General features: G+C 42.7%; 2 protein-coding genes and 1 long non-coding RNA gene across 13 annotated transcripts; 2 read left to right on the top strand and 1 right to left on the bottom strand.

Annotated features, from left to right (window-relative positions):
- Window positions 1–61: 61 nt before the first annotated feature.
- On the top strand, window positions 62–3699 carry LOC118284126 (spermatogenesis-associated protein 48). Its single transcript, XM_035606793.2, has 6 exons — window positions 62–231; window positions 844–911; window positions 1007–1048; window positions 1183–1290; window positions 1523–1627; window positions 3286–3699. Exons 1-6 carry the CDS (start codon window positions 154–156, stop codon window positions 3422–3424), a joined length of 540 nt encoding a protein of 179 aa, XP_035462686.2. The 5' UTR covers window positions 62–153; the 3' UTR covers window positions 3425–3699.
- Window positions 3700–5379: 1680 nt separating this feature from the next.
- Window positions 5380–9916, bottom strand: LOC118283293. 3 transcript variants are annotated; one of them, XR_004784495.2, is made up of 3 exons: window positions 9778–9916; window positions 8915–8985; window positions 5380–7033 (listed from the first exon to the last, which is right to left on the bottom strand). It is a non-coding gene; the product is annotated as an uncharacterized LOC118283293 (long non-coding RNA). The 3 variants fall into 3 exon arrangements; XR_004784494.2 differs by having other exon boundaries at window positions 8915–8981; XR_004784493.2 differs by lacking the exon at window positions 8915–8985.
- On the top strand, window positions 7251–23149 carry ikzf1 (IKAROS family zinc finger 1 (Ikaros)). Of its 9 annotated transcripts, none has more exons than XM_035605086.2 (8): window positions 7251–7564; window positions 11905–11958; window positions 12129–12242; window positions 16911–17180; window positions 18764–18931; window positions 20392–20517; window positions 20970–21071; window positions 21483–23149. In XM_035605086.2, the coding sequence occupies exons 1-8, from the start codon at window positions 7270–7272 to the stop codon at window positions 22190–22192; spliced, it is 1839 nt and encodes a 612-aa protein (XP_035460979.1). In that variant the 5' UTR covers window positions 7251–7269; the 3' UTR covers window positions 22193–23149. The 9 variants fall into 9 exon arrangements, with proteins under 9 accessions (XP_035460979.1, XP_035460978.1, XP_035460977.1 ...); XM_035605085.2 differs by having other exon boundaries at window positions 7252–7564; window positions 20967–21071; XM_035605084.2 differs by having other exon boundaries at window positions 7254–7564; window positions 20970–21101.
- Window positions 23150–23345: the final 196 nt, after the last annotated feature.

The raw sequence follows: 23345 nt of genomic DNA, 5'->3' as shown, positions 1-23345 counted from the left end.
TTAATTGTCTCCTTTTAATAATTATAAAGCTAAACAATGGTTCAAACGTTTAATGGCCAGAACTTCCCATTCATTTTCAGGAGTTATGAGGAAGTTGGTTGGCATACAAAGTTACCACGGTACTTGAAGGCACCAGAAACAACCCTGGCAAAAATGGCTCCAAAAATGGCCGACCCAGTGTCTGATCGTCCCTCATCGAGGAGCTATAATAGCCGACCTCAGCTGTGGCAGGTGAGCCGTGAGAACACAAATGGACAAAAACTGACAACGCTGGAGCTCAGCCGTTTTCTCTTTCCCCCAGCTGGGAGTTCTTAGATGTTTACAACTGACTGAAGGGAATTGATTTGATTTTTTTTAATCGGTGGTTATTGTGTAAAGAGATAAACATAACAGGGCAGGATCTAAACAATAGAATAGGTCAATTACTTCTGCTGAGCTGAAGTCACTTTTTCCACACACGAAATAGTACTCTCAAAGACCTGCATCAGTTTTGACTTGGTGGTATTCTGTTTTTTTTTCAATATTCAGTAGTATTTGCCAACAACTAAATTAAAGTATATGTTTGATACTATACTGTATGTTAACTTTTTTTTCTATCCTTATTAAGAACCAAGGGGGTTGGTGTTTGTTGATTGGATTTGAGAAAAATAGGAAGAATATAGAATATTACCCGGCGTGTCCTTTAATATCTTAACATTAAGACACACTGATTGCAGATTGCCTATGTGAGCGGTCACAGGTGTGTGTTATATGTTGACGTGAGGACAAAATCAGACCGTCTTCCTAAATGTAGATGCGCGATAAATTCTGTTCAAACGATCAATTCTTGCTGTCCTCTCCAAGTCTATCGGAGCTGAGTGGAACAGGCAGCAGCTTCGACTGAGGAATGATGCCAAGAAACCCATATCATTGTAAGTTCCCCACAACCAGTGAAAACTTATATAAAGCAGTTTATATGCTGATCCACAGTGACCCCCAGTGACCTTACGTCCTCCTTATTTTGTAGCTGCAGTGGATGTCCAAGGTCAGGACAAATCCCACTGTACACGTGAGTACTTTGTGTTTCGAGAGGTCACCGCGAGTGCCTGACAAACATGTTGGCACGGGTTCATGAATCCATTTCCCGGACATGTATCCACAGAGCTGACCTTGACCCGCTGTGTTGTTCTTATGTATTTGCAGTGGTGCAATTGGCTCTGAGAACATGGATAACATTGATAACATGGATGAAAACTTTCAGCCGTTAACCCTGAGGAGGAGCATCGTGCCTCCATACACGCCCACAGCGCGGTGAGACACACCTTTATCTCACACATACATACATACATACATACATACATACATACATACATACATACATACATACATACATACATACATACTGTACATACATTGGATCTACAGACATTTATTTTGTATTTTAAATATTTTTTCTAACACTTACTTTCTGACAGACCTTTGAAATTCTTTGCAAATGTTGACATTCAGCCTCATTATGTGTAAACTTGTGATATTGTGCCAGACGAACCACCATTCCTGGTTATACAGGCAAGGCTGCCTATGCTGACTCCGGTGCTGATGCTGCAGTCTCTGTCCTAGCTGTCGCCACTCCTGCACGCTCCTCTGGGTGAGTCCTCACAGTAACTTATATGAAACCACTTAGGCAGCAAAACAAATCATTACGTCCTCAAGTTTGCTGCTCAGTAGGCCATCTGTCATTTTTGTTGTCATTCAAGGACTATTTTTTTTTTATGTCAAACTATAATCTCCCATCTTCTTAAATTTTCTCCTTTTTCTATTCTGATGTACTCTGTTTATACTCTTTTTGTATGATGCCGCTTTAGGAAATTGGTCTGAGACTTTTGGACCTCACTGTGTCCCTAATATACATCATTTGTATCATGGCTCCAAGACCCGGGGGGGGGGGATAATTATTACAAATGTCCACTGGAGGGCGATCTAATGCACTCCACTGGCATGTCACACCTCACCACATGGATGTGCCCTTATTTTACTGCCATTCCTGTGAAAATTTAATACAGTTTAGAGTAATCGTCGTTACTACCAAAATTATACTTGTACAATTAAATTAATAAACTAAGATTCAAGATGGTGGTAAATTTTTAGCATGTGTTTAATGATCTTTGTGAATAGAGGCAGAATTTAACCTTAGCCGTAACAATGCAGCAAAGACATCTTTTAACCTATATCCTTTGTTTTCTACAAATCATAAGAAGGGATGTCAAGGTGCAGAGTGGAATTCCTGCCTCAGTCTGACTGAAGGAACAAATAACAAAAACACATAATCCATAACCACTTTTGTATTTCAAGCGAAATTAGAGAGAACAGATTAGGAACAATGTTATTGGAAAATGAGCATGTGAGATGATTACAGCCGTAATAATGTCTTTATGTTGAATTTTAATTTTGAGTTCTCTCTGTCACCCTTCCTCTCTCCTTCCTTCCTTCGGCATCAAGTTCTTCAGGTGTTTGCATGAGCTAACTGTGGGTCTTATTATTTCTTTTGGATGAGTGGGCTGGTGAGATATTGGTCAGTCGGTAACCGTAATTAGAAATGTTGAGTCAGAGTTTAAAAAAAAAGAGAAAAATGTAACAATGGATGTCATTCCTGAAACAGTACAGGGTGGAAATTTGTGGTGAAATTTAAATGAATTTTTGACTTTTTAAAATAATTTAAAATCCCACAAAAGTGTTGTAGCAGCCGTCTTAACTGAGATAATGACCGTTTACATGAATGAACGTGATAAGTGCTTCAACAAGCCTCCACTCTGGGATTGCTGTCTGTCTGTTAAGGAGGCGTAAACCTGTTTCCTAGTTGGGCCTCATTTGAGCGAACTTTACCGGCTTTTGGAGCAGGCATCTCCAGATGGCTGAATCCAGAGCAGCTCGTGGTAATCGTGGTTTTTCACAACCCAGATCCATTTTCCTGGTGACGACACCCCCTGAGATCTGTTTCCTCTGCTGATTAGGCTGGCCTCCCATATGTTTTTCCTCAAAACAGAAAAAAAAGACATGTATTTGGATTGATTAACTGTCTGCTGCGACAGTTAGTCATCCTCTGGATTTTTTTTTGCTTGCCAGAGCTCACTCTTTACACTGCGTTACAGTGTCTCTGGGTATTTTTTCAAGACTGTAGTCGTTTTATATATTTAGTCTTTCACTATGAAGATGACTGTTGGGTTTTGGGATTTCTTATTTTTTTTAATTAAAAAATGATTAATAATTTAGTAACTTATTATACAAAATAATTACATATTTTCCCAGGGCAATTGAAGAAGCAGGGAGTCCTGTTTTCAGCCATGCGGCTCCCCTGTCCAGAATGGTGACCACCACGACCCCCTGTAACCCCTTCCTGAGACCGCGCGCTCCTGGTCTCACACAGCGACACACAAGGAGACATTAGACAAAGCAGATAAGAAAGTTTTGAAGGTGTCAGCTTCCTTTTCATGCCATTCAATCTGTTTATATAAATACGTCTATAATGATGTGATGTCAGTGACTGATTCGGAGAGAGTTGGAGAATAATGAGATGCCCCATTACCATAATTCCCCTGATTTAGATGAGTGGTTTTCTAACTCTGGGTAGTGAGTGCTCGCATTGTACTCTTAAACATTCACTCTCTCACTGATGCGCTCACTGTGTGTGTGTGTGTGTGTGTGTGTGTGTGTGTGTGTGTGTGTGTGTGTGTGTGTGTGTGTGTGTGTGTGTGTGTGTGTGTGTGTGTGTGTGTGTGTGTGTGTGTGTGTGTGTGTGTGTGTGTGTGTGTGTGTGTGTGTGTGTGTGTGTGTGTGTGTGTGTGTGTGTGTGTGTGTGTGTTTAACAGGGAAAATATTGAGGGAATTATGGGTTTTCTTTACTAATGTTACATGTTTCACGGTATTAACTATGATGTGTATAATAGATCTATAATGAGTAACGTTTTGGTATTAACCCAAGCTAATTTGCTCAGAAAACACTGCACTCGTCATTTGTCTGTTTTTTATAGATGTTACCCAATATAATTGACAATATTAAGTGTCTGCCAAGCTACAGCTTTATGTCTGTGGTTTGTTCAGCTTCACGCTTAGACAGGCAATAGGGATGCGCTAATTTTCCTGTTTCTATTCATATATTTTGTTTGAGATTAACATTTCACAAGAATTTGTACTTGAACACACTCTTGTCAGGAGTAACGGTTGTATGATCGATAATGCATCACTATTCTTAATCCACATCTCAGTTATCTAAGAAGTAGTTTGTGATGGTTTGATCACAAGACCTGCAAAGTCTTCGGCAGCAGCCATTGTTTGGATAAATAATACGAGTACTCAACACTCATAGGTTGGACCCATAGACTGTATATAAAATGTACGGTAGTCACCGGGTACGGAAAGTGAAGGCAATGCAGAAATGCACCATTTACAACCACTGGAGTCGCCCTCTGCTGGTCATTCAAGACAATACAAGTTTTACGCACTACTGCATTGGCATCACTCTCCGTATCCGGTGATTATGTCCATTTTTATATACAGTCTATGGTTATAACCCCCCCCCCCCTCCGTTATTTAGCAAACCGACATAAGGCCGGTATAAATCTTCTCATCTACGTCTTAGCAAGACACCAAGGAAAGGAAATTGTTACTATATTGTACCCCAGACCATTTTGCTGTTGTGTGTAAGACCAATAAAACTGAGTAACCCTCCTCACAGCAATCATAACTCTATTTTCTAAAAATATAAATAAATAAATAAGGCCCCCCTCCTCCTCAGATTTTCCAGCCTGTGGTCTGAATCTCATCACTGACTCCTTTTCAAAACAGGCTCACAAACATCATGATTGATTCAGCCACTATCCTCCAGGATCTCTCAATGCCTGCCTGGGCCGGAGATTAATTTCCTTCTCCTCATCTTAATTTTTGCTCATCGCCTCTCTATAAAAAGGCTAAATGTCAAGCATGCCTGACTCCTTCTAGTGACACGTCTATTCCAGCAGATAATTACCATAAGGAAATTGATGCTTTAGTGTGCAGAGGGGAATTTAATTTACTCTGACATCCTCAGAGCATAATGCATTCCTAAAGAAAAGAGTTTTTCAGTTTGCAATTGACTTTTTAGATAAATTGGACTATTTAATGTGATTATCAGTCTTGAACGTCTTTGACTTATTAAGGTGTTGAAACCAATTAAGGGTTACATGCTGCTCTTGCTTCCAAATGTGAAACAGTGAATACTGCTTAAAGATCCATGAAATAAGAACCAGCCGGAGTCTATTGTTCAGTAGTCGACCTGCTACGTTGCCTGATGATGTTTTGAGACTTGCCATAATGATATTAATTACAGCGACATCAGGTTGTGGATTAACCTGAGGGAGCAGAGGGTTATGTTTGGTTTGATTTGTATAGCTGTCGATTGCAGTCTGTATGTGAGGTATGATCTTAGAGGCTGCAGAGTTAAGTAATATTATTATATAGTGTTTGCAATAAAAAACATTGAAGCCCTCTGCAGAATTTTGCTTTAATTTGTAAACATTACCAATAACAATTTACATGCTTTTTAGAAGTCAGCATTTAGGATGATTATCATTAACTCAGCCAGTGTTGAGTATCGATGCCAGTTTTTGCAGTAGCCTCTCTAAAGTCTTCACTGAATCATTGGTCTGACAGTATTTTGCTTCTCAGACATGTGAGTGAGTGAAGCTGCTGTGTCACAGAAGGGGACACTATCTCTGGGTCATGGAAGACCCCAGGCACGATTGGACACCTCTGCGTTCACTGATAGCGCCGCGTCACATTAAAGTCCCAGCATTCCGTCAGTGTGGCCACAGGAGTCGCACCCGTCCTCCTGCAGCCTTGTCATACCTGCAGGTGTCCGAGAACTACAGCTTCCGACCTTGTAGACGAAAGCAGCGCCAGTCGCGAGGCTTTGAGGAAGTCGGCGAGCGTTGCTGCAATCCCTATAATGGCCGTGAAGACACAGCGGGCCACAGTGCTCCTGCCCAAAGTTCCTCCTTTTGCAACCAACTGCCTGAATGTTGTGCTTCTTAGGAGATAAGGGCGGCTTCCAACGAAAGGTGACTCAGCAATCCAGCACAGACAGCCTCTCCTGAGATAAGAGCGCAGAGGGGGGCCTGAGGACAGTGGGATACTGGGATAAACAGTCACAAGCAGAGAAAACAGTGGAGTATAACCATCACTTACTCAGGGAAAGTGAATATAAACTCCCGTCACTTAATCAGCGGTAAATATACGTGCAGGAAGGAAAAGGCTTTGAGTAAGAATTGAATGATTACAGCAAATATCCACCCCGGCAGATATTCATGAGAGATGATAATGACAGGTCAATTAGAGGTGAGTTGGCCAAACCAGAGGTGTTACTCATTATTTATTTAGATTTCCCATCAATATTAATCCACAATTTATATTTATTTTAATAATTTCAGACAATATGTGGGCACCCATCGTTATCTGGATTCAAATTTTACATCTGCACAGGGGACTGACCCTTAGTTGGCCTGTCAAGTAGGATTGGAAAGTAGTTATTAAACACAGAATAGTGATTTGAGCCACTGCTAGTTGATGGAAGTCTCAAGACTTTCAGAATGAACTATGGAACAAGTATGTATCGGATTTGTTCATGATGTGTCTCAGTCTCAAGTCACTTCTCAGCAGTTTGGAACTAACTGACTTGAGTGTCTCATTGAGCTCATACTGATGGAAGCATCCGGAACTCAAACATTTCACAGAGTCAGGCATGTAGTGTCAGTTTGCACAAAACCAGAGGGAAAACCACACTTTAGTGAAAAATAATGCATCATCTGCAGGACTGGGCCACGGGCTGAGAGACGACACATTCAGTTCACACGCATCCTAAAAGAGAAAGTAACACCGGGTAGAAATGTTGATGGAAGAAACAATTCGCTCTGGTTCAGACAGACTCCCGATTCCGGACACTCTGGCTGATGTGACGAGGTGGGACAGGGGGCTCCGACACCGAGGGGACCATCACTGGAGAGGAAGTCAAATTGATGAAAGACTATATAGGAAAGGAGAAAAAAACTCATTACATGGAATAGAAAACAGTTGTGTTAATTTCATGGACTGCCTCAGCGTGCCAGAACAGGTGACAGTGGGGGAGCTGTCCAATATGCAAGTGAGGGGACCAGTGAGGGGACCAGTGAGCCCCCCCCCCCCATCAGCTTCCTCGGTGAGAATGAAATAAATAAACAATGAACGGTCCACTCTCCTCGCGCGCCTCATCCCATCTCATGCATGGCTGCCAGTAATGGTCTACTGGGTGTCAGCCTTTATTGGCACGGCACAAAGCAAGTGCCAAGGGCTCGGTGGCCCGACTGCGCGCCGCAGACTCGGCCCGTGGATAAAAGCGAGCAAAATGCCTCAGACGAGCTCAGAGACATAGTCATGTTGGGCTGGAACGAGGAAGTGCAGTGGAGAGGGGAGGGACTCCGGGCGCAGCTCCATGGGGCCGCCGCGGCGCTGCGACCTTCTGCACATGGAGCCGGGGAGAGTTGGAAGAACTTCATACTGCAAACTCAAGGAATAGCAGGTAAAGTGACTTCCACCGCGCCTCTGCAGCTCCACTCCGACCTCGGAGACTCGCTCGGCGTCTCTGAGCTGAGATAGTTTGTCGTGAAGATGTTTAGGAGTCATTTGTACCTGGCTGGGAAAAGAAAAGAAAACTCTCCTTGTAGTTTCGGTGCAGGTGCGCCGCAGCACCAGATCCCGTCCGTTGCGCGTAATTCTCTGCCGGTGTGGGACATGCAAGGGATCCACAAAACAGTTAATGTTATTTGAATTAATACAGTGAAATATCTTTATTTTAACTCGTTATTTGTTCCTGTGTAGCAGGTTATTTAAGTGAAATAATGGGACGTTCCCTATTTTCCACGTGTAATTTTTTATTTTGGGAACGTGGATGAATTATTTCACCAACCCTAACCCTTTTTTAGATTTATGAATGCACATGTAATTTTTTCAATGACCTTATATGTAGCCGTGAATGTCTTTACACTTTCCCCGCGTTTAATACATTTTACACTTCTATTATAGCACCTGTTGCAACAGATGTGCGCACTCACTCCACTCCACATATAGTTTCTCTGTATCTCAAATTCAGCAAAATTATTTAAAGACTTATTCACATTTTAAAAAAAAATAAAATTATTAGGACGCAAATTTGTTGAGGGTAAAAAATAAATAAATAACAAACCGAATGTGAAAATATTTTTGGCGCTGCGTAAACAGGAAATCAGTACGCGCCGGCTGAAGCTCATGTCTCAAATAAGGTATTTGTCAATAAATCTGATAATTTCTCCCTGTTAAGCTTGTCTCGGGTGTTAAACGTGTTCGTGAAGGGGAGAACAGAGAACAACACATGTAGGCAGGACTGTTGAAACTTTTTACACTTCTGTCACTGAGGTGGAAAGTTGTTCCTGAACGCCCAGAAGAAGAAGAAGAAGAAGAAGAAAAAAAAAGAGACCGACTCATCGTTAAATATGTTCTTCTTTTTAAGAAGCAAAGTGGCCGTAGACGCTGAGCCTCTGTAGGAAATAATTTGTGCTTCAACGAGGCTGAAAATATTTATGCAACTTAAGAATGTATTTATTCTTCCACAATTGGCAGCAATGGGTTCTGTGTGAGTTGGTTCACATTTGAAACTTCGAGACAAAACACAATGTTATGTGTAATTGTCATTTTCAGCAAGTAAATATTTAACTTTACATTTTAAGTCAAATGTTTTTTGTGACGGGTTTGAAACATTTAAGGGTTCAATTGCCGGGTCATTTAAGTAAAACCAGACTTGAATGCAAACAGTCAAGCCAAAAACTAATACTTGGCAAAAAGGCAAGTCCACTTTAATTTTTATGTCAAAATGTGTAAAATGAACCCCCAGTACCTGCACAGACTTTTTCATAGTTCAGAAGGAGAGGTGCTGAAAGTAAATCTGTCTGCAAATCCATTATCTTTCTTGTCAGTAGAAACAGAAGTAGGAGGGGGGGGGGGCAGAGGAAGACAGGCAGTTATTAAAATGATTGTACTGTCTGAATAGCAGAGTAGTGAAGTGTGTCAGATGCAAATGAAGGAAACTTCTCTTCAGCGCACCTTGGCTCTCCCCTCACCCCCTCGATCGGCTCCCAGAACACATCGGCTCACACTATCTACCCACTGACACCCATACATTTCACGAATTACTGATGGGAATCTTCATGTGCATATACGAACAAATGTGACCCTGTACCACGTTGCTTGGAAGCGTAGGACAATCTCTTTTCCCTAATGGTTGATAAGAAAGTGCACATAGCTTCATTACTTCTCATGAAGTAATTTCTTTTGATTAGTTAATGTCTAAAAAAAACTAGAAACTTTTAGAACAGTATGTCAGTAAAAAAACAGAAATTATATTACCACTCACACACACACACACACACACACACACACACGTACACGATAAATATATAATGCTATAGTTGTAGCAAATCGTATTTACTGTAATATGCATCTCCTTGGTCGTATGGTAACACTTATTTTGGATTTTTATAATCAATCATTCTATTTAAGTCACAGACTTCTTTAAATGATGTCATACTTTGTCAAGTGCAAGAATTTTTAATGCAAGAATTTAATTTGGTTCCAACTGAAACACTTAGTTTTTGTTACATCCTTCACCCTATCCTTTTTTACTTGAGCCTGTCGCATATTTACTGTTAATTTGAAATGTGTATTGCGTTTACTCATTTCCACTTATGTATCCATACCCACCGGTGTTTGAGCTTCCTCCAGGGTACCCTGGCTATACTGGTGTGGTCCTCAGTATCTGTTAACGGTTTCGCCGTTTCTCATCTCCACCCTGCTCCCTGGTGTAGCTTTTGCACCTCACTATGAGCATACGCCTCTAACCCCCCCCCCCCCCCCCCCCCCCTCCCCCAACACACCACCATCTACCAAACACACACACACACACACACACACACACACACACACGCGCAGGAGGACGACTGAATTCTGTCAACCCACAAGCCTCTTCCTGCCTCTCCTCACTTGACGCTGTACTCAGACCAAAACTTTTCCAGCACCCCCTCCCCCCCCCCCGCACCCCTGCGCTCTGTGTCAAAAGTCTTCTCTGTGACTTCCATTTCACTGGCTGAAAGATTCTAGCTGCCCACAGTTCATTACTCATATACACACTAACAAGTGGTTACAACCACCACATCGGCAATAAAGGGGAAAAAAATCCTGCCCTTGTTTCAATTTCAGTTTGTTTGATAAAAAAAGAGAAAAAGCCTAAAGTTAAAAGTTTGATGAGTAAGACTTTTAACTAATGCAAAGGACAATTCCAGTTTGGCTAATCACATAACACTCGAGACAGTAGTTCTTTTTTTAAAGAAGTGTCTATAACTTTTGGAAATAAAAAAGCAGCTTGAAAATAGTATCACTTTCTCGAAAAAAAGTAGCTACTTCCTGAATATTCCACGTGCACCTTACTTTCCACATGCCTACACAAATGGGTTGTGGCTGAATGTAGGAACTCTCTTTTTTTATTTCTGTCGAAGCCCCCCTCCCCAACAACACATCCGTGTTTCCCCTCGCACCATCTGCCCAGAAAAAGGGCACATGAGAATACACCTCCCTCTGTACCCGACCTCCAAACTCCAGATGCTGAAGCGCGACGCTGCAGAGTCGGAGCTGGGCAGAGACACACGCAACACCCTTGTGTTGTGCCGAACAAATCATCTGCACCAGTGACCTTTGCCCCCCTCCTCCCATCGCACTTGTATCCTGGGCTTCTGCAGGACACCGAGCTCCTGACTTGACTCCGCAGAATATTGTGTGTTGCGACAGAGCGGCCTGGTCGGTTCCCAGTATTTGTTCCAAATGTGTGGAGCCATCTGTCAGTGAAACAGGAAGGCCTAGGTTCCCCTTCTCCCTTGGGCTCGTTTCGCTATTTTCGGGAGCTTCACTTCTCCCTGTGTGGCTGCTTGGACTGGGCAGCCGCCCCACCAAGGGCTTCTTGAAGTGGCGGAGCTGGGGCCGAGGCTGTCGGGCCCATCTGCTGCAGGCTTGAGGGCCATCCATTATTAATGGGGCCACGAGCACTGGTGACTCCTCAGATATTCAGGCCTGGCCGGAGGTTTGCTTCTGGACTCGACTGCCTCGTCTTGCTCAAAAAAATAATAAATAAATTGAACTTCTCTGTCCTTTGGCCTGCTTCTCTGTCTCTTTTCTTTCCTCGTGGCTCTTCCTGTTGCATTTGCTCTTCTGACTCTTGCCCTCCCGTCGCTATATACTTCTCTGCCTCTATCTATCTATATTGTCGCCTTTCTCTCCTCCTCATCTTCTTCTCCTCCTCTCACATTCTCTCCCTCTCTTTGTTTCTCATTGTGGCGTGCATGCATCTGTGCTCAGGCCGCGGGCTCAGCGATGCATGCTCAGTAAATTAGAGAGAACACGAGCACCGATCAGCTGGGCACGGCGAACACCCGCATCCTCTGTGACCTGGGGCCAGTTAATTTTCTGCTTAATTTTGCGGCAGTCAGTTTGCATTTTTGGATGATTACGTGGCAGGAAATTAACAATAAATAACAAATGTGGTCTGAAAGCTCATTCCCGGGGAAGTCGTGCTACCAGCGGGCCCCATCAACTGGAGCCAAGCCACTTTCCAAGCTCGGTCTCTCTGTCAGACTCGTAATGAAAATGTCTGTGATTCTTTGTAATGTAATGTGGGGGACAGTGGCGTGTCTGCGGCTGTGACAAGAGTGATTTCGCCGAGGTGACAGAGTCACGTCGAGAAGTACACCTTTTACTCCACTCTAGCTTTTTATAATGTTGTTTCCTCAGGCTGCACTTGATTAAACTTACACAAATACATCTCCATCTCTCTCCCATTAGAGTACTTGCACCGCATGGAGACAGAGGAGGCCCAGGAATTGGCCCTGATGCCAGGTAAAAGACTACCTACTTCATGATTGAGCCACTGAGTGCAGAAAGTAGATACAATAGGCCCACAAACAGGCTCTTACACCCACCTGGAGGTAATTTTGCTTCTCGTGAATGAAACGCGTTGAGGGGTTGCGCGGTGAGTGATGGGTGTGTGCTGGTGTGTACCTCCCCAGGCAGGGACAGCCCCCCTACCAACGAAGCGTCCGAGGAGACAGAGGAGCCCATGGCCGTCCCCGAGGACCTGTCAGCCAGCTCCGCCCACCAGCAGAACAACAGAGGGGACAAAGGTACGTGGCAACATCTCCCCAAATTCACCCAAAGCCGGTCAGAACTGATGCTTGCGTAAATTAGTATGAGAGTGTGTGATTGCCACATTAAGTAGAGTGTATCCCATGAAGCAGCAATAAAAAGAGTCAAAACCCACAGCAGTGCCTTTCCCAGCAGTAATGTATTCAATCCCAAAAGCATCCAAATGAGAGTAAAACGGTCACATGAAAGTAACGTCTGTAGTATCAAAAGCACAACATTTATTTAAAAAAGCATAAATATGTTTTTAAAAACGTAATCTCATGTACATCCAGTGGGAGAAATTTGCCATTCCAAATCCCTTGGATAAATTAATTTAAAGCTGCAAAGAGACACATTTAGGTCATTGGCAGAAAAGGTAAAAAGAAGAAAAAAAATATCGTTGATCCATGGCATGTCATTAATAAGCCGAATCTTAAGGAATAGCTAATGTGGCCTTGATTTGAGTTTGTGAACATCAAGCCAGGGAATATCATGGTGAAAATAAGGATGCAGCCCGCAAGAGGGATTCACATCGGTGGTGTATATTTGTCTCAAGTCTTCTAACGTGGGTGTTTTGTGAAAAGAAATTTCAGTTTTGCATGACAGCAAGATGCATCAGACTTACAAACACAGCACAAATATATATTATTTCGTTCATTATTATTGTTTATCCATGAAATTAATAACGTCTTAATACTTTCAAGCACATTAGTGTGTCCATAACGATAGGAACAGTCACGGCTTTTATGATCCGCTCAGATGGAGGAATGTGACGAATTTGTTTCAACAGTTAAAGATGTGAAATGGGTAAAAAAAAAAAAAGACCAAAAAAGGGGATGCATGTCAGGATCGTGAAAATGTGGGTTTGCACATTTTGTTCATGTGAAAAGTGAGCACGACAGCTCAAAATTTCGCCATCCTATCTGTGTTTTTCCACTTATCCAGATAGCGGCAATGATTAGCGGCACAGAGTCAAAAATAAAGTATGAGAGGAAACTGAAATAGGATGTGCAAGAGTTTCCCAAGAAGAACTTGCCATCAGACAATTTCAACACTCCTGGAGATAAAGAGCTCAGGAACGGGGCCAAGCTCCAGACAGATCAGTGCCTCGCTGCACCACTCGGGTCACACACCTGCACACATTTTACTCACCAACGCTCTCGCTCTGACTTTACAACTGTTGAGTTGTCGTGCAGGAATCTCTGAATACTTCTGAACAAGCGCAGCCATTTTTTTTGTGTACATCTCATCTCAGTCGACTGATGGATGTTTAGCACAATCTGGAAAAATCTGGAAATAATGACAGCGGATGATTTAAACGTTTAACTTTCGTTTGCACCGTGTAAAGACAGTAAAGAGGGCACAGCTGTCGGCGTGGATGTCTGACTCCATGTACTGTGTGTGATCTTATGTTCAATCCCGATTCAGTATATCATCTCTTTGCATGGGTGTCTGTGCAGGCTACATGCATCTATATAGGGACAGAAAGAAAGAGCCCAAAGAGCGAAAGAAGGGAAGTGCGAGTATCTGGTACATCTATGCATCGCTGCCGCTGTGATAAAAGCCTGAATGTGTTATAATTATCACCGAGGATCATGTGCTGCTCAGTTCTCTGTAATGAAAAAGGCAAAAAAAAAAAGCAGGGGGTCTGTAAGTGGGACACAGGACCTCGAGGTATCGAATGCTCAAAACCTCAGAAGCCATGTTGTTTCCTGTTACACTCACAGCCTGGGATTGTCATTATTGCTGTGCACCAACAATATTAGAATCCACACATATATGACTCCAAGAAGTAGGGAGGTTTTTATACGTCAGAGTAAAAGCAATTTTGCTCTCAAAATTTTACTGGTTCACTATATTTGATTTTGTCCGACTGAAATAAATGAGCGCAGACAAGATGCACCTCACATCCCAGTTGAACAATTTCACTTTCAGTGATTCGGACAGAACCTTTGTTATTTTCAGATTTCACATGTCTAGTTCCCGAAAACATGGAGGAGAGTTTTTTGTTTTTTTTGAGCGTGAGGGGAAAAGCAGGCTGTTTTTGGTGTTCCTGCAAGTCGTGCTCCGTGTGTTGCTGGCGTGGTTTAACACATGCGGTTCCACTACCTTGCACACAGGGTTATTTTCAGGCAGTGAGAGCAGCACAAGTCAGTAACAGGAACCTCCAGTGAGCTCCCTGTGTTTCCACACTGCAGAACTAACACACTCGCTCACTTACTCAGTATCTGCTATCGATCTCTGTATTTTCTTCTTCCTGTGCCGAAAAGGCTTCACTACTGTTATGGCTTTAAAAAAAAAAAAGAAACGCTTATTTAAGCTTCTCTCAGTATTTGACGTTGCTCTTTTATTTTCTGCAACAGTCTGTGCCTTGCCTGTAATCTGAGGATTAGATGTAGATCAGGTTCTAACAATTTTATTGCGACCTGCTTTGTTTGTGTGCTATACAAGCTCACAGTTGCTTCCCAAAAAGAGCAAATCAGGGTGTGTGAGCGTGACCAACATGATATAAAGTAAAAAGCCTTCTTCCTACTCCCAATTTACTCACAACTTCCCCATATCCATGAGAAGCGGGCGGCAGCCCAGCGTTCATGGTTCCCTTCTGTCTGCTTTAACCTGAGAGTCTCACTGGTGTATTAGGTGTTTCAGGAACTGACAGTTGCAGATAAACATTACGAGCATTAATCCAACCATTCATTATCCCTAAAGCTGTGATGGTATACAAAATGCCTTATGCACAGCACACTGTATATCTGCTTTAGGGGTTTAAATTGTTGTTGTTTGATTTTTCCTGGACCAGTGTTTTCCATTTGCAGAGAGGTCCCTCTAGCTAATACCGAGCAAGGCAAAAGCCTTTTCATTGATTCACGTGTGACGGTGTAAAACTGACAAAAAAACAGTTGATCACCAGTTTTATCTGTTGATGCATGTAAAACCAAACATATAGATCTTTGCTTAGATACATTGTCATCCTCATTGCAATGTCATTACATTTTGAAAGCACATGCTGCATGTTTGGTAACTAAGTCATACACACTTAGACAGCATTGCTCCCCGTCATCTTTTGCATTTTGACTGAACCAGGTAGTAGCATTTTGTTTTTATACAGTGACGCCTTTCCTTCTCTTTCTGTGCACAGTCTGTGTTTGTCTCATCTCATCTGCTCAGCAAAGACGAGACAGGTTGTCAAAATAGTTTCAACAGCTGGACAGGTTGTTTGTCCTGCAATAGAAATTAATAACAATCTTCTGTGTTGACGGATGAGCCGATTATGTGACTTTAATCAGGAAAGCACCCATAAACATCTTCTGATCCTTTGTTGTTATTGCTCAAATGTTGCTCCACCTCTCGCTTTCTATGGGAAACATTTGGTTTATTAGGGGATTTATGTTTCCCTGTTGGCTCTCGGTGAAAATTAAAACAAAAAGAAAGTTTCAGTTACAGGCCGTTTTACAATTCCCTTCCCGTGCTTCCCTTTCTGTCACTTCTCCATAATTCTTGGTATTTCAGTTAGACAGGCCCTCTTTCTGAAGCTTCCCCTTTTCCATAGATTCCTATATTTCATGATTTCCACTTCTTCCTCTTCAGTTATACAAACAGAGGTAGAGGCATGGGGAAATAGGTCTGCCGCCACATCATGACATGCAACCACGTTCTGGGACTTGCAAGATCGGTCAGCTCTCTCAAATGTTTCTAAAGTTCACCGGTGGGAAAATAAGGAGGAAACTTTTTCTTTTTACTGATCACCTTGTGAAACCCCATAGAGCCTATGAGCTTTTTTTTCGAATAGTTCCACAGATAATAACTGCCATTCAGCAGTCATGCAGCATTTACTTTCTGTACTGTAACTAAAGTAAGACAGACCAAGACCCCTGTAACTGAACAATAGCCTATATGTGTCTCTGTGTTCGTTCGTGTGTGTGTGTGTGTGTGTGTGTGTGTGTGTGTGTGTGTGTGTGTTCATCGCACTCTGTTGCTCTGATACACACCGCTGTCGTCCCTAGTTTCGCACTGCTTCCTGTGTCTCTGTTTCCTGTTTATCTTGCTGTCATTTGTTTCACCAAAGTGTGATGGTGTGAGTTGATCTGTGTGTTTCTTCATCTCATCACCGACATCCTCAACAGCAGTCGTACTCTCCACCTGTGTATCCTTATGAAATTGACTATGCTGCCTTGAAAGAAATAAGCAGATGAGATCACAGTTTAGATGTGTAGGCCATAGTTCCTCTCATCTGATGCGACAAAAAGAGAAGATAGGCAAGTGATTTATCTAAGTAACAAAAGTAAAGGATAATATGTGTCTCCTTCACACTGCCGCAAAAAGTATCTCATGAAAGTAAAAGGCCAAACGACAATAAGAGAAAGAAAAATTTAATAAATCGGTGAACCAAATTGGTCAGGTAAATGAGGAAACTTTTTTTTTTTAATCCAATAATAAAATTAAGAACAATTTCGAAAGAGAGTGAAGCCATTCCCGGCTAAGTGAAAAATAGGTATATCTGTGATATAATGCAAAACAAGTTCACATGCATTTTTAGAAATGATCACTAAGGTAGTTTATTCTCATGTCACATCACTCTGACAAATTGCCCATCTTTAGCAAATAACATCATGAACGAAGCATGCTCGTATTCTAAACCGTGGCCCCCCCCTTGCCCTCTTTTCCAGTCTGTAACATTAAAGTTGAGGCTCGCAGTGATGAGGAGAATGGGCTGGCCTGTGACATGAATGGCGTGGAGGAGGAGGAGTGTGCGGAAGACTTGCGCGTGATCGATGCCTCTGGGGCCAAGGTGAACGGCTCACAGCCGAGGCCTGAAGCCAAGGCCTTCTCCTCGGCCGGTGGTATCCGGCTGCCCAACGGGAAGCTCAAGTGCGATATCTGTGGGATAGTTTGCATTGGCCCCAATGTGTTGATGGTGCACAAGCGAAGCCACACTGGTAAGCCAACTTGCAATACTTCTTGCCCTTCCTTTGCACCCATGTTCACTGTCAGTAAGAGGGGATGGATGAGGGGGTAGAAAGGTGTCCACTGAGGCGCCTCCCTACAGATTTGGAGCAGTTCTTTAGACTTTAAATGCTGGTAAATTTAGATCTTAGAGTAGTTGTCTCCTACTGTTTTTGCATTAACACAAGCAATATCAGAGTGCATACAATGTAGCTTTGTGTCTTCTTCGCCCTACACGTAACAAGTAGAAACAGTCGTAGATAAAAACTTCAGAGCCTGTACTTGTGTTTTCAAAAACTCTTAAACGTAGTTGTGATGGCATGCCGCAGCATTCGGCTGTATGCATGTACACCCTCCTGTCGTGCGTTAAATAGACTTTGAGCATACCATTAGTATTCATTATTGTTCATCTAAATGACTCTTTATTACTGCATAACAGCAACCATAACTGGTCAAATTATTGTGCGAGAAAGTATCAGAGACGAACTTGGTCCGGAAAAAAAACAACTTGCCCTCAGTTGAGGAACATGATATCTGCTGCAGTTATATGGAATCTCCATGAAGTGACAATTATCTGGCTATTAAAAGTTTAAAATTTCAAAATTGATATTCTATTGTAATGGAACCAAACCAGTGGTGGGGAACATTTTTGAAAAAGGCACTTAACTGTCATGCTTTAGAAACTAATGAAACTCAAAATGGAAGAAAGGAACACTAGACTAATGTAAATGCAAAAGAAAGTACAATAAAGGATATAATGAAGTGCCTCCTATTTAAATAGAAAATATTCTGTGGTGAGTCTTTGCTCCTGAAATGCATTTTTAATGAATATCCTTTTTTATACATTTTTGCTGCTTCACTGGTGACTCTTATTTTATGGGGGGCCTTTGAAAAAAGAGCCATATTAAAACGTTCTCACAGAATGCCACAACACTCGGAGAGGGTGGATATTGGTTTATTCCAGAGGCGCTGATCAGGAAGACTGGCTCTCAACACAAAGTGTTTCCTTCGCTTTATTCAAATGAGGCTGAATTTGCATTGTGATGTGCCGCTCTTTTTTTAGAGACGAAGAAGAGTAAAAAATGAGATTTTCAGATCAAATTGACCTAGGCAATGGTGCATTACGGAACTGGCAGGCTGAGTCTGAAAGGCTCTTGTTCGATCAGAGCGCCGGCAGTCGGTGGGGCAGGGGGAGCATGGAGAGATGGAGTGTCACTCTGCTGTGAAACCCTCCCGCAGAATGCCGGGTTGCTCTCTGCTCCTGAGACAAACCGTCATCCAGCTTGTTCTGGCACTCTGGATGCTTGTAGTGCAGTGACCCCGCGTTCCCACAGCGGCAGCCTGCCTTTCTTTCCACACAGAAAAATTGTTTTATTGTTGTCAGTCGAGAAATCAGACATGGTGAGATTTTAAGCAGCAGTGCAGGAAAAAGGCCTTCAAAATCAGGAATTGCCGGATACATGAAAAACCTAAATGGGTGCCATTGAAACCCCTTTTTTTTTCTGCTCTGTCTCTGTCGTGTGTTTCATCAGCCTCTTTACAGTACGGTGTGTTTCTGCTGTGCTCTTCTCCTCAGGAGAACGTCCTTTCCAGTGCAGCCAGTGCGGTGCCTCCTTCACGCAGAAGGGTAACCTGCTGCGCCACATCAAGCTCCACTCTGGGGAGAAACCCTTCAAGTGTCACCTGTGCAGCTACGCCTGTCGCAGGAGGGATGCCCTCTCCGGCCACTTACGCACCCACTCGGGTGAGTACGCATAGGTGGCACACACACTGCAAACTTCTGCAGTCATGGTAATTCTGGGACCCTGGGTGGAAGTCTTTACAAAAGGCATGACATGACTTTCTGCAGTGCATACAGCGAGAGCCCGGGCCTTTATAAGGGGAAGTTGACAGAGTAGATATGGTGTCACTTTTTTTTGCAAATGCTTTGCAGAAGTATGTGCTACTGAAATGTTTCGGTTGGAAACAGTGCGCTTGCAAAGCCGGCTCTGTAAAGTTAAACTGAATAAAAGGTTAAGATGCAAGTATACAAAAGCACACCATTTCTTTTTTTTCTTTTTTTATTAAATGATTATGAAACATTAACACAGAAACTGTGGCCTATGCTTTAAAGATATACGATATTAAAGATGGGAATGATATTATTCCTGTTTTATGTTCGAACAATTTTTTGTTATTGTCAACAAATCCCATGAAAAGACCTCGAACCACTAGTCCTGATACTTTAGACTTCCCTACCTTGTCTTTGGCACTCAGCTCCGAGCCCTTTGGTTGCTATGTGAATATATGAAATCAGGTCAGAAAATGATCAGAAATTTCCTGTTACAGCTGAGAACTGTAGTTTTTGACAAATGTTACTTAAACAGGAATAAATAATGCACCATGTGCAACGGGGGCTAATGTTTTTTGTTTAATTATATTTTACAGATTTTTCATATTTTGTTCATTCAACTGTTCATTTATATGTTTTACCCCACAACCCTCAATTTGGCTCCAGATTTAGTTCCCTGGATTTACCCTACAGTTCTCGTGAGTAAATAGTCAATAAGTGGGAGGCAACATGCACAACACAAATTTCAAAAGAAAAAAAGTTCATTCCTGTACAAGAAAATAGTAAATCCCTCATCTATTCATTATTTATTTTTATCGGCATAAAAGCAGTTACCTTTCAAATGAGTCTATACAGGAATCAGCCTATAAAATACAATTTCCAACATATGGAAGTTTTGATTTGTCGAAGGAAAAATCCCCTTAAGTTTCTTTCCAAATTCCCCCCCGAAATACTGAGGACATGACCTCAGTAGGAGCTACCAACATGCTCATGTCCTCCCAAGAGATATAAAAGTCTGTTTGCGTAGTTTTTGCACTGGACTTTCCAGGGATCATCAGTAGGGAAGTGTGGGCTCTCTACTGCCACGTCTTCTCCCTTGGCTGTCCTGTAGGTGGTGCTCTTTCCTTTGTCTGACCACAGTCAGGGCCACATACAGTACCCAGTTTGTCTTCTTCTGTTTATTCAAATCAAACTGGAAGTGTCAAAATCCAGCACATCCCTGTGTTCTTTCATGAACGAGCTGCATGAAAGGGCAGGTGAAGTTACCTTTAGGTTAAATCATGACTGTGTAACCAAACCAAAAACAATTTAATAAAGAATCTTTCGGGTTTCTCTGTTCACTGATATGCTTTTTTTTGTGTGTGTGGTTGTAGTCGGAAAGCCCCACAAGTGTGCGTACTGCGGGAGGAGTTACAAGCAGCGCAGCTCTCTCGAGGAGCACAAGGAGCGGTGCCACAACTACCTCCAGTGCATGGGGCTGCAGAGCAGCATCTACACAGGTCGGTGCCTCGCGACGCGCTCGCTCACTTTGCCCCCACCCGAATCTGATGGCCTACTTTGCCCTGAGCGCAGCACTCTCTATGCGTGCCACTGCAGTGCTCCATGCTGACGATGTTGCAGTTATACTAAATGCTCCGACAAGTCAGATTCAAAATAACTGCAGAGCTAAAAAAGTCACCGTGTCGTCATTTGTCCATGTATCCTCTGCAGTTGTGAATTAAATGAACACAGTTGAGATTCTCAATGTGCTGCTTGAAGGCCTAGAAACACTTGACATGAGAGCACGAACAGATACGACATTTACAGGCCCAGTGCTTGATTGATGTGTCAGCATAGTCTGCTCTGTGCTCCGTGAGGAAAGTACCATCGGGCACCAGTTCATCGCTTCAAACAGGACAACCTCAAATTACTTTGACTCTGAAATCTACTTTTCTGTCTTGCTTTCCAGTAGTAAAGGAAGAAAGCAACCACAATGAGCAGAGGGAAGACTTAAGCCAGACGGGATCTGACAGAGCCTTGGTGCTAGACAGACTAGCTAATAATGTAGCTAAACGTAAGAGCACTATGCCCCAGAAGTTTGTGGGTAAGGGCTGAAATCTGCTTCCTTTGTGTAAATTAAATACAATGTTTACAGTGTAACACTTGTGAAATGCAGAATGCATGCAGTATACCAGATAATTTGAAAAATATCTATATCTTTGCAGTTCAGTCAAATCTGGATTTTGCCTTTGATTTGTTTAATTTCCTTTAGACAATAATTTGCTATCAATGTGTCCTGAGTGTTTTATCCTGGATATTGATTTTACATTAAAATGGTGATAATCTTCATAACAAAAGAAGGGAAAAAACCAATAACAGTGAGTCATTCTCAGCTGGAGAGAAGCAGACACAGTATGGTGGAATCACAGAATATAGGTGTGTAAGTTTACCTTCACAATGCTCCTCTGTCTATCTGGCCCCTCAGGTGACAAGCGTCTGTCGGACCTCTCCTACGACGGAGGAGCAAGCGAGCTGATTCAGCCCCACGTCATCGACCAGGCCATCAACAGTGCCATCAGCTACTTAGGGGCCGAGTCGCTGCGGCCTCTGGTCCAGACCTCCCCAGCCTCCTCTTCTGATGTGGGCCTCAGCTCCATATACGCTCATCACAAGCCGGTGCCGGAGGCCCACGCGGGGACGGGCCTCAACCTGTCAGCCAAAGACAGTGCAGCTGAGAACCTGCTGCTGCTCTCCAAGTCCAAGTCTGCCTCCAGCGAGAAGGATGCCTCGCCCAGCCACAGTGGCCAGGACTCCACTGACACCGAGAGCAACAACGAGGACCGCTCGGGCGGGGCGGCCCCCGGTCTCATCTACCTGACCAATCACATCACCTCCGGGGTGAGGAATGGCGTGCTTCCTCTGGTGAAGGAGGAGCAGCAGAGGCAGTACGAGGTTCTCCGGGCCAGCATGGAGATGGCCTCCGAGGGCTTCAAGGTGGTGACGGCGGACGGGGAGCAGGTGAGGGCGTACCGGTGCGAACACTGCCGCGTCCTCTTCCTGGACCACGTCATGTACACCATTCACATGGGCTGCCATGGCTTCAGAGACCCCTTCGAGTGCAACCTCTGCGGTCACCAGAGTCAAGACCGATATGAGTTCTCCTCCCACATAACGCGAGGCGAGCACCGCTACTGAGCCCCATCCACCAGGGAACACACACACACACACACGACAAAGAAAGTGTATATATGGGGAAAAAACACACACACACACACACACACACACACACACACACACACACACACACTCAAAGACATGCACCTGAACCAAATACATAGAAGAAAAAAAAATACACTGTTGGTGTCTGAAAGATGTGTTTTCTTTACACAAGGTATGCATGTATGTGGAACACAGGTAAATGTATACAGTGAATAAAAACATCCATTTATTTTAATTTCAAAAACCGTGTTCAGAAGAAATACTAGTTATCCGTTAGTCTTTTTTTTAAGAAACGAAACTTCATTCCGGTGACGAGCTGAGGTACTGTGCCACTTCATACATACACTTTAAATCATGTATTTACAGTTGACACATGTATAAAATGTACAAATGTGACTTTTCTTTTGGAAAACCAGGCAGCAACTTTTTTTTTTCTAGTTCTGAAGAAAAGATCCCCATCCTGTCATTTGCAGTCTAAAATGTTGGAAAAAGACTGCAGCTGTTTTCATCAGAGGAAAACCTAAATATCTGCATTAAATGCACTCACTAAAGGCTTAACAATCAGTGTAGATACGCCCACATCTCCCTCCAAAGTTTCAACCTGTCTGTTGCAACCTACACATTATTTATATCACATTTAGACTCCTGTCTGTTTTTGTATTTATTGAAATGATCGTTGTTCGTCTGTAGGGTAATTTTAAAAAAAGTTGCATCTTTTTCTGTTCAACTGTACTAAATGTGTTTGAGGTGAAATCATGACTTGCTGCTGGAAGCTGTTTGGTTTTTTTTTGGTTTTATCATGAGAAAATGTTATCCTGGCCTTTTCTTTTCATACCTGATAGCTAAGAATTGTTTCACTCACAAAATGAAGTGAGCCATTCAAAGGAAACTTAAAGCTTGCAAAATATCAATAAAAGATATTTTATATATGCACATTGAGTGTTGTTTTTTTTGTCTACAGTAAATGAGCGTGAAAATAAGGAGAAAGCCACTAAATCTATACCTGAGAAACTTTTAAAGGGAAGAAATGAGAATTACCAGTTTTAATGAGCTACAGTAATTGTACTGTAGCAGTTATATATGTGGGTACATCATTATGATTTTACTCTATATACATGCAGATATTTCA

This window comes from Scophthalmus maximus, chromosome 10 (genome assembly GCF_022379125.1).
Source record: "Scophthalmus maximus strain ysfricsl-2021 chromosome 10, ASM2237912v1, whole genome shotgun sequence".
NCBI classification, from domain to species: Eukaryota; Metazoa; Chordata; class Actinopteri; order Pleuronectiformes; family Scophthalmidae; genus Scophthalmus; species Scophthalmus maximus.
This window is presented reverse-complemented; position numbering and strand designations above follow the sequence as displayed.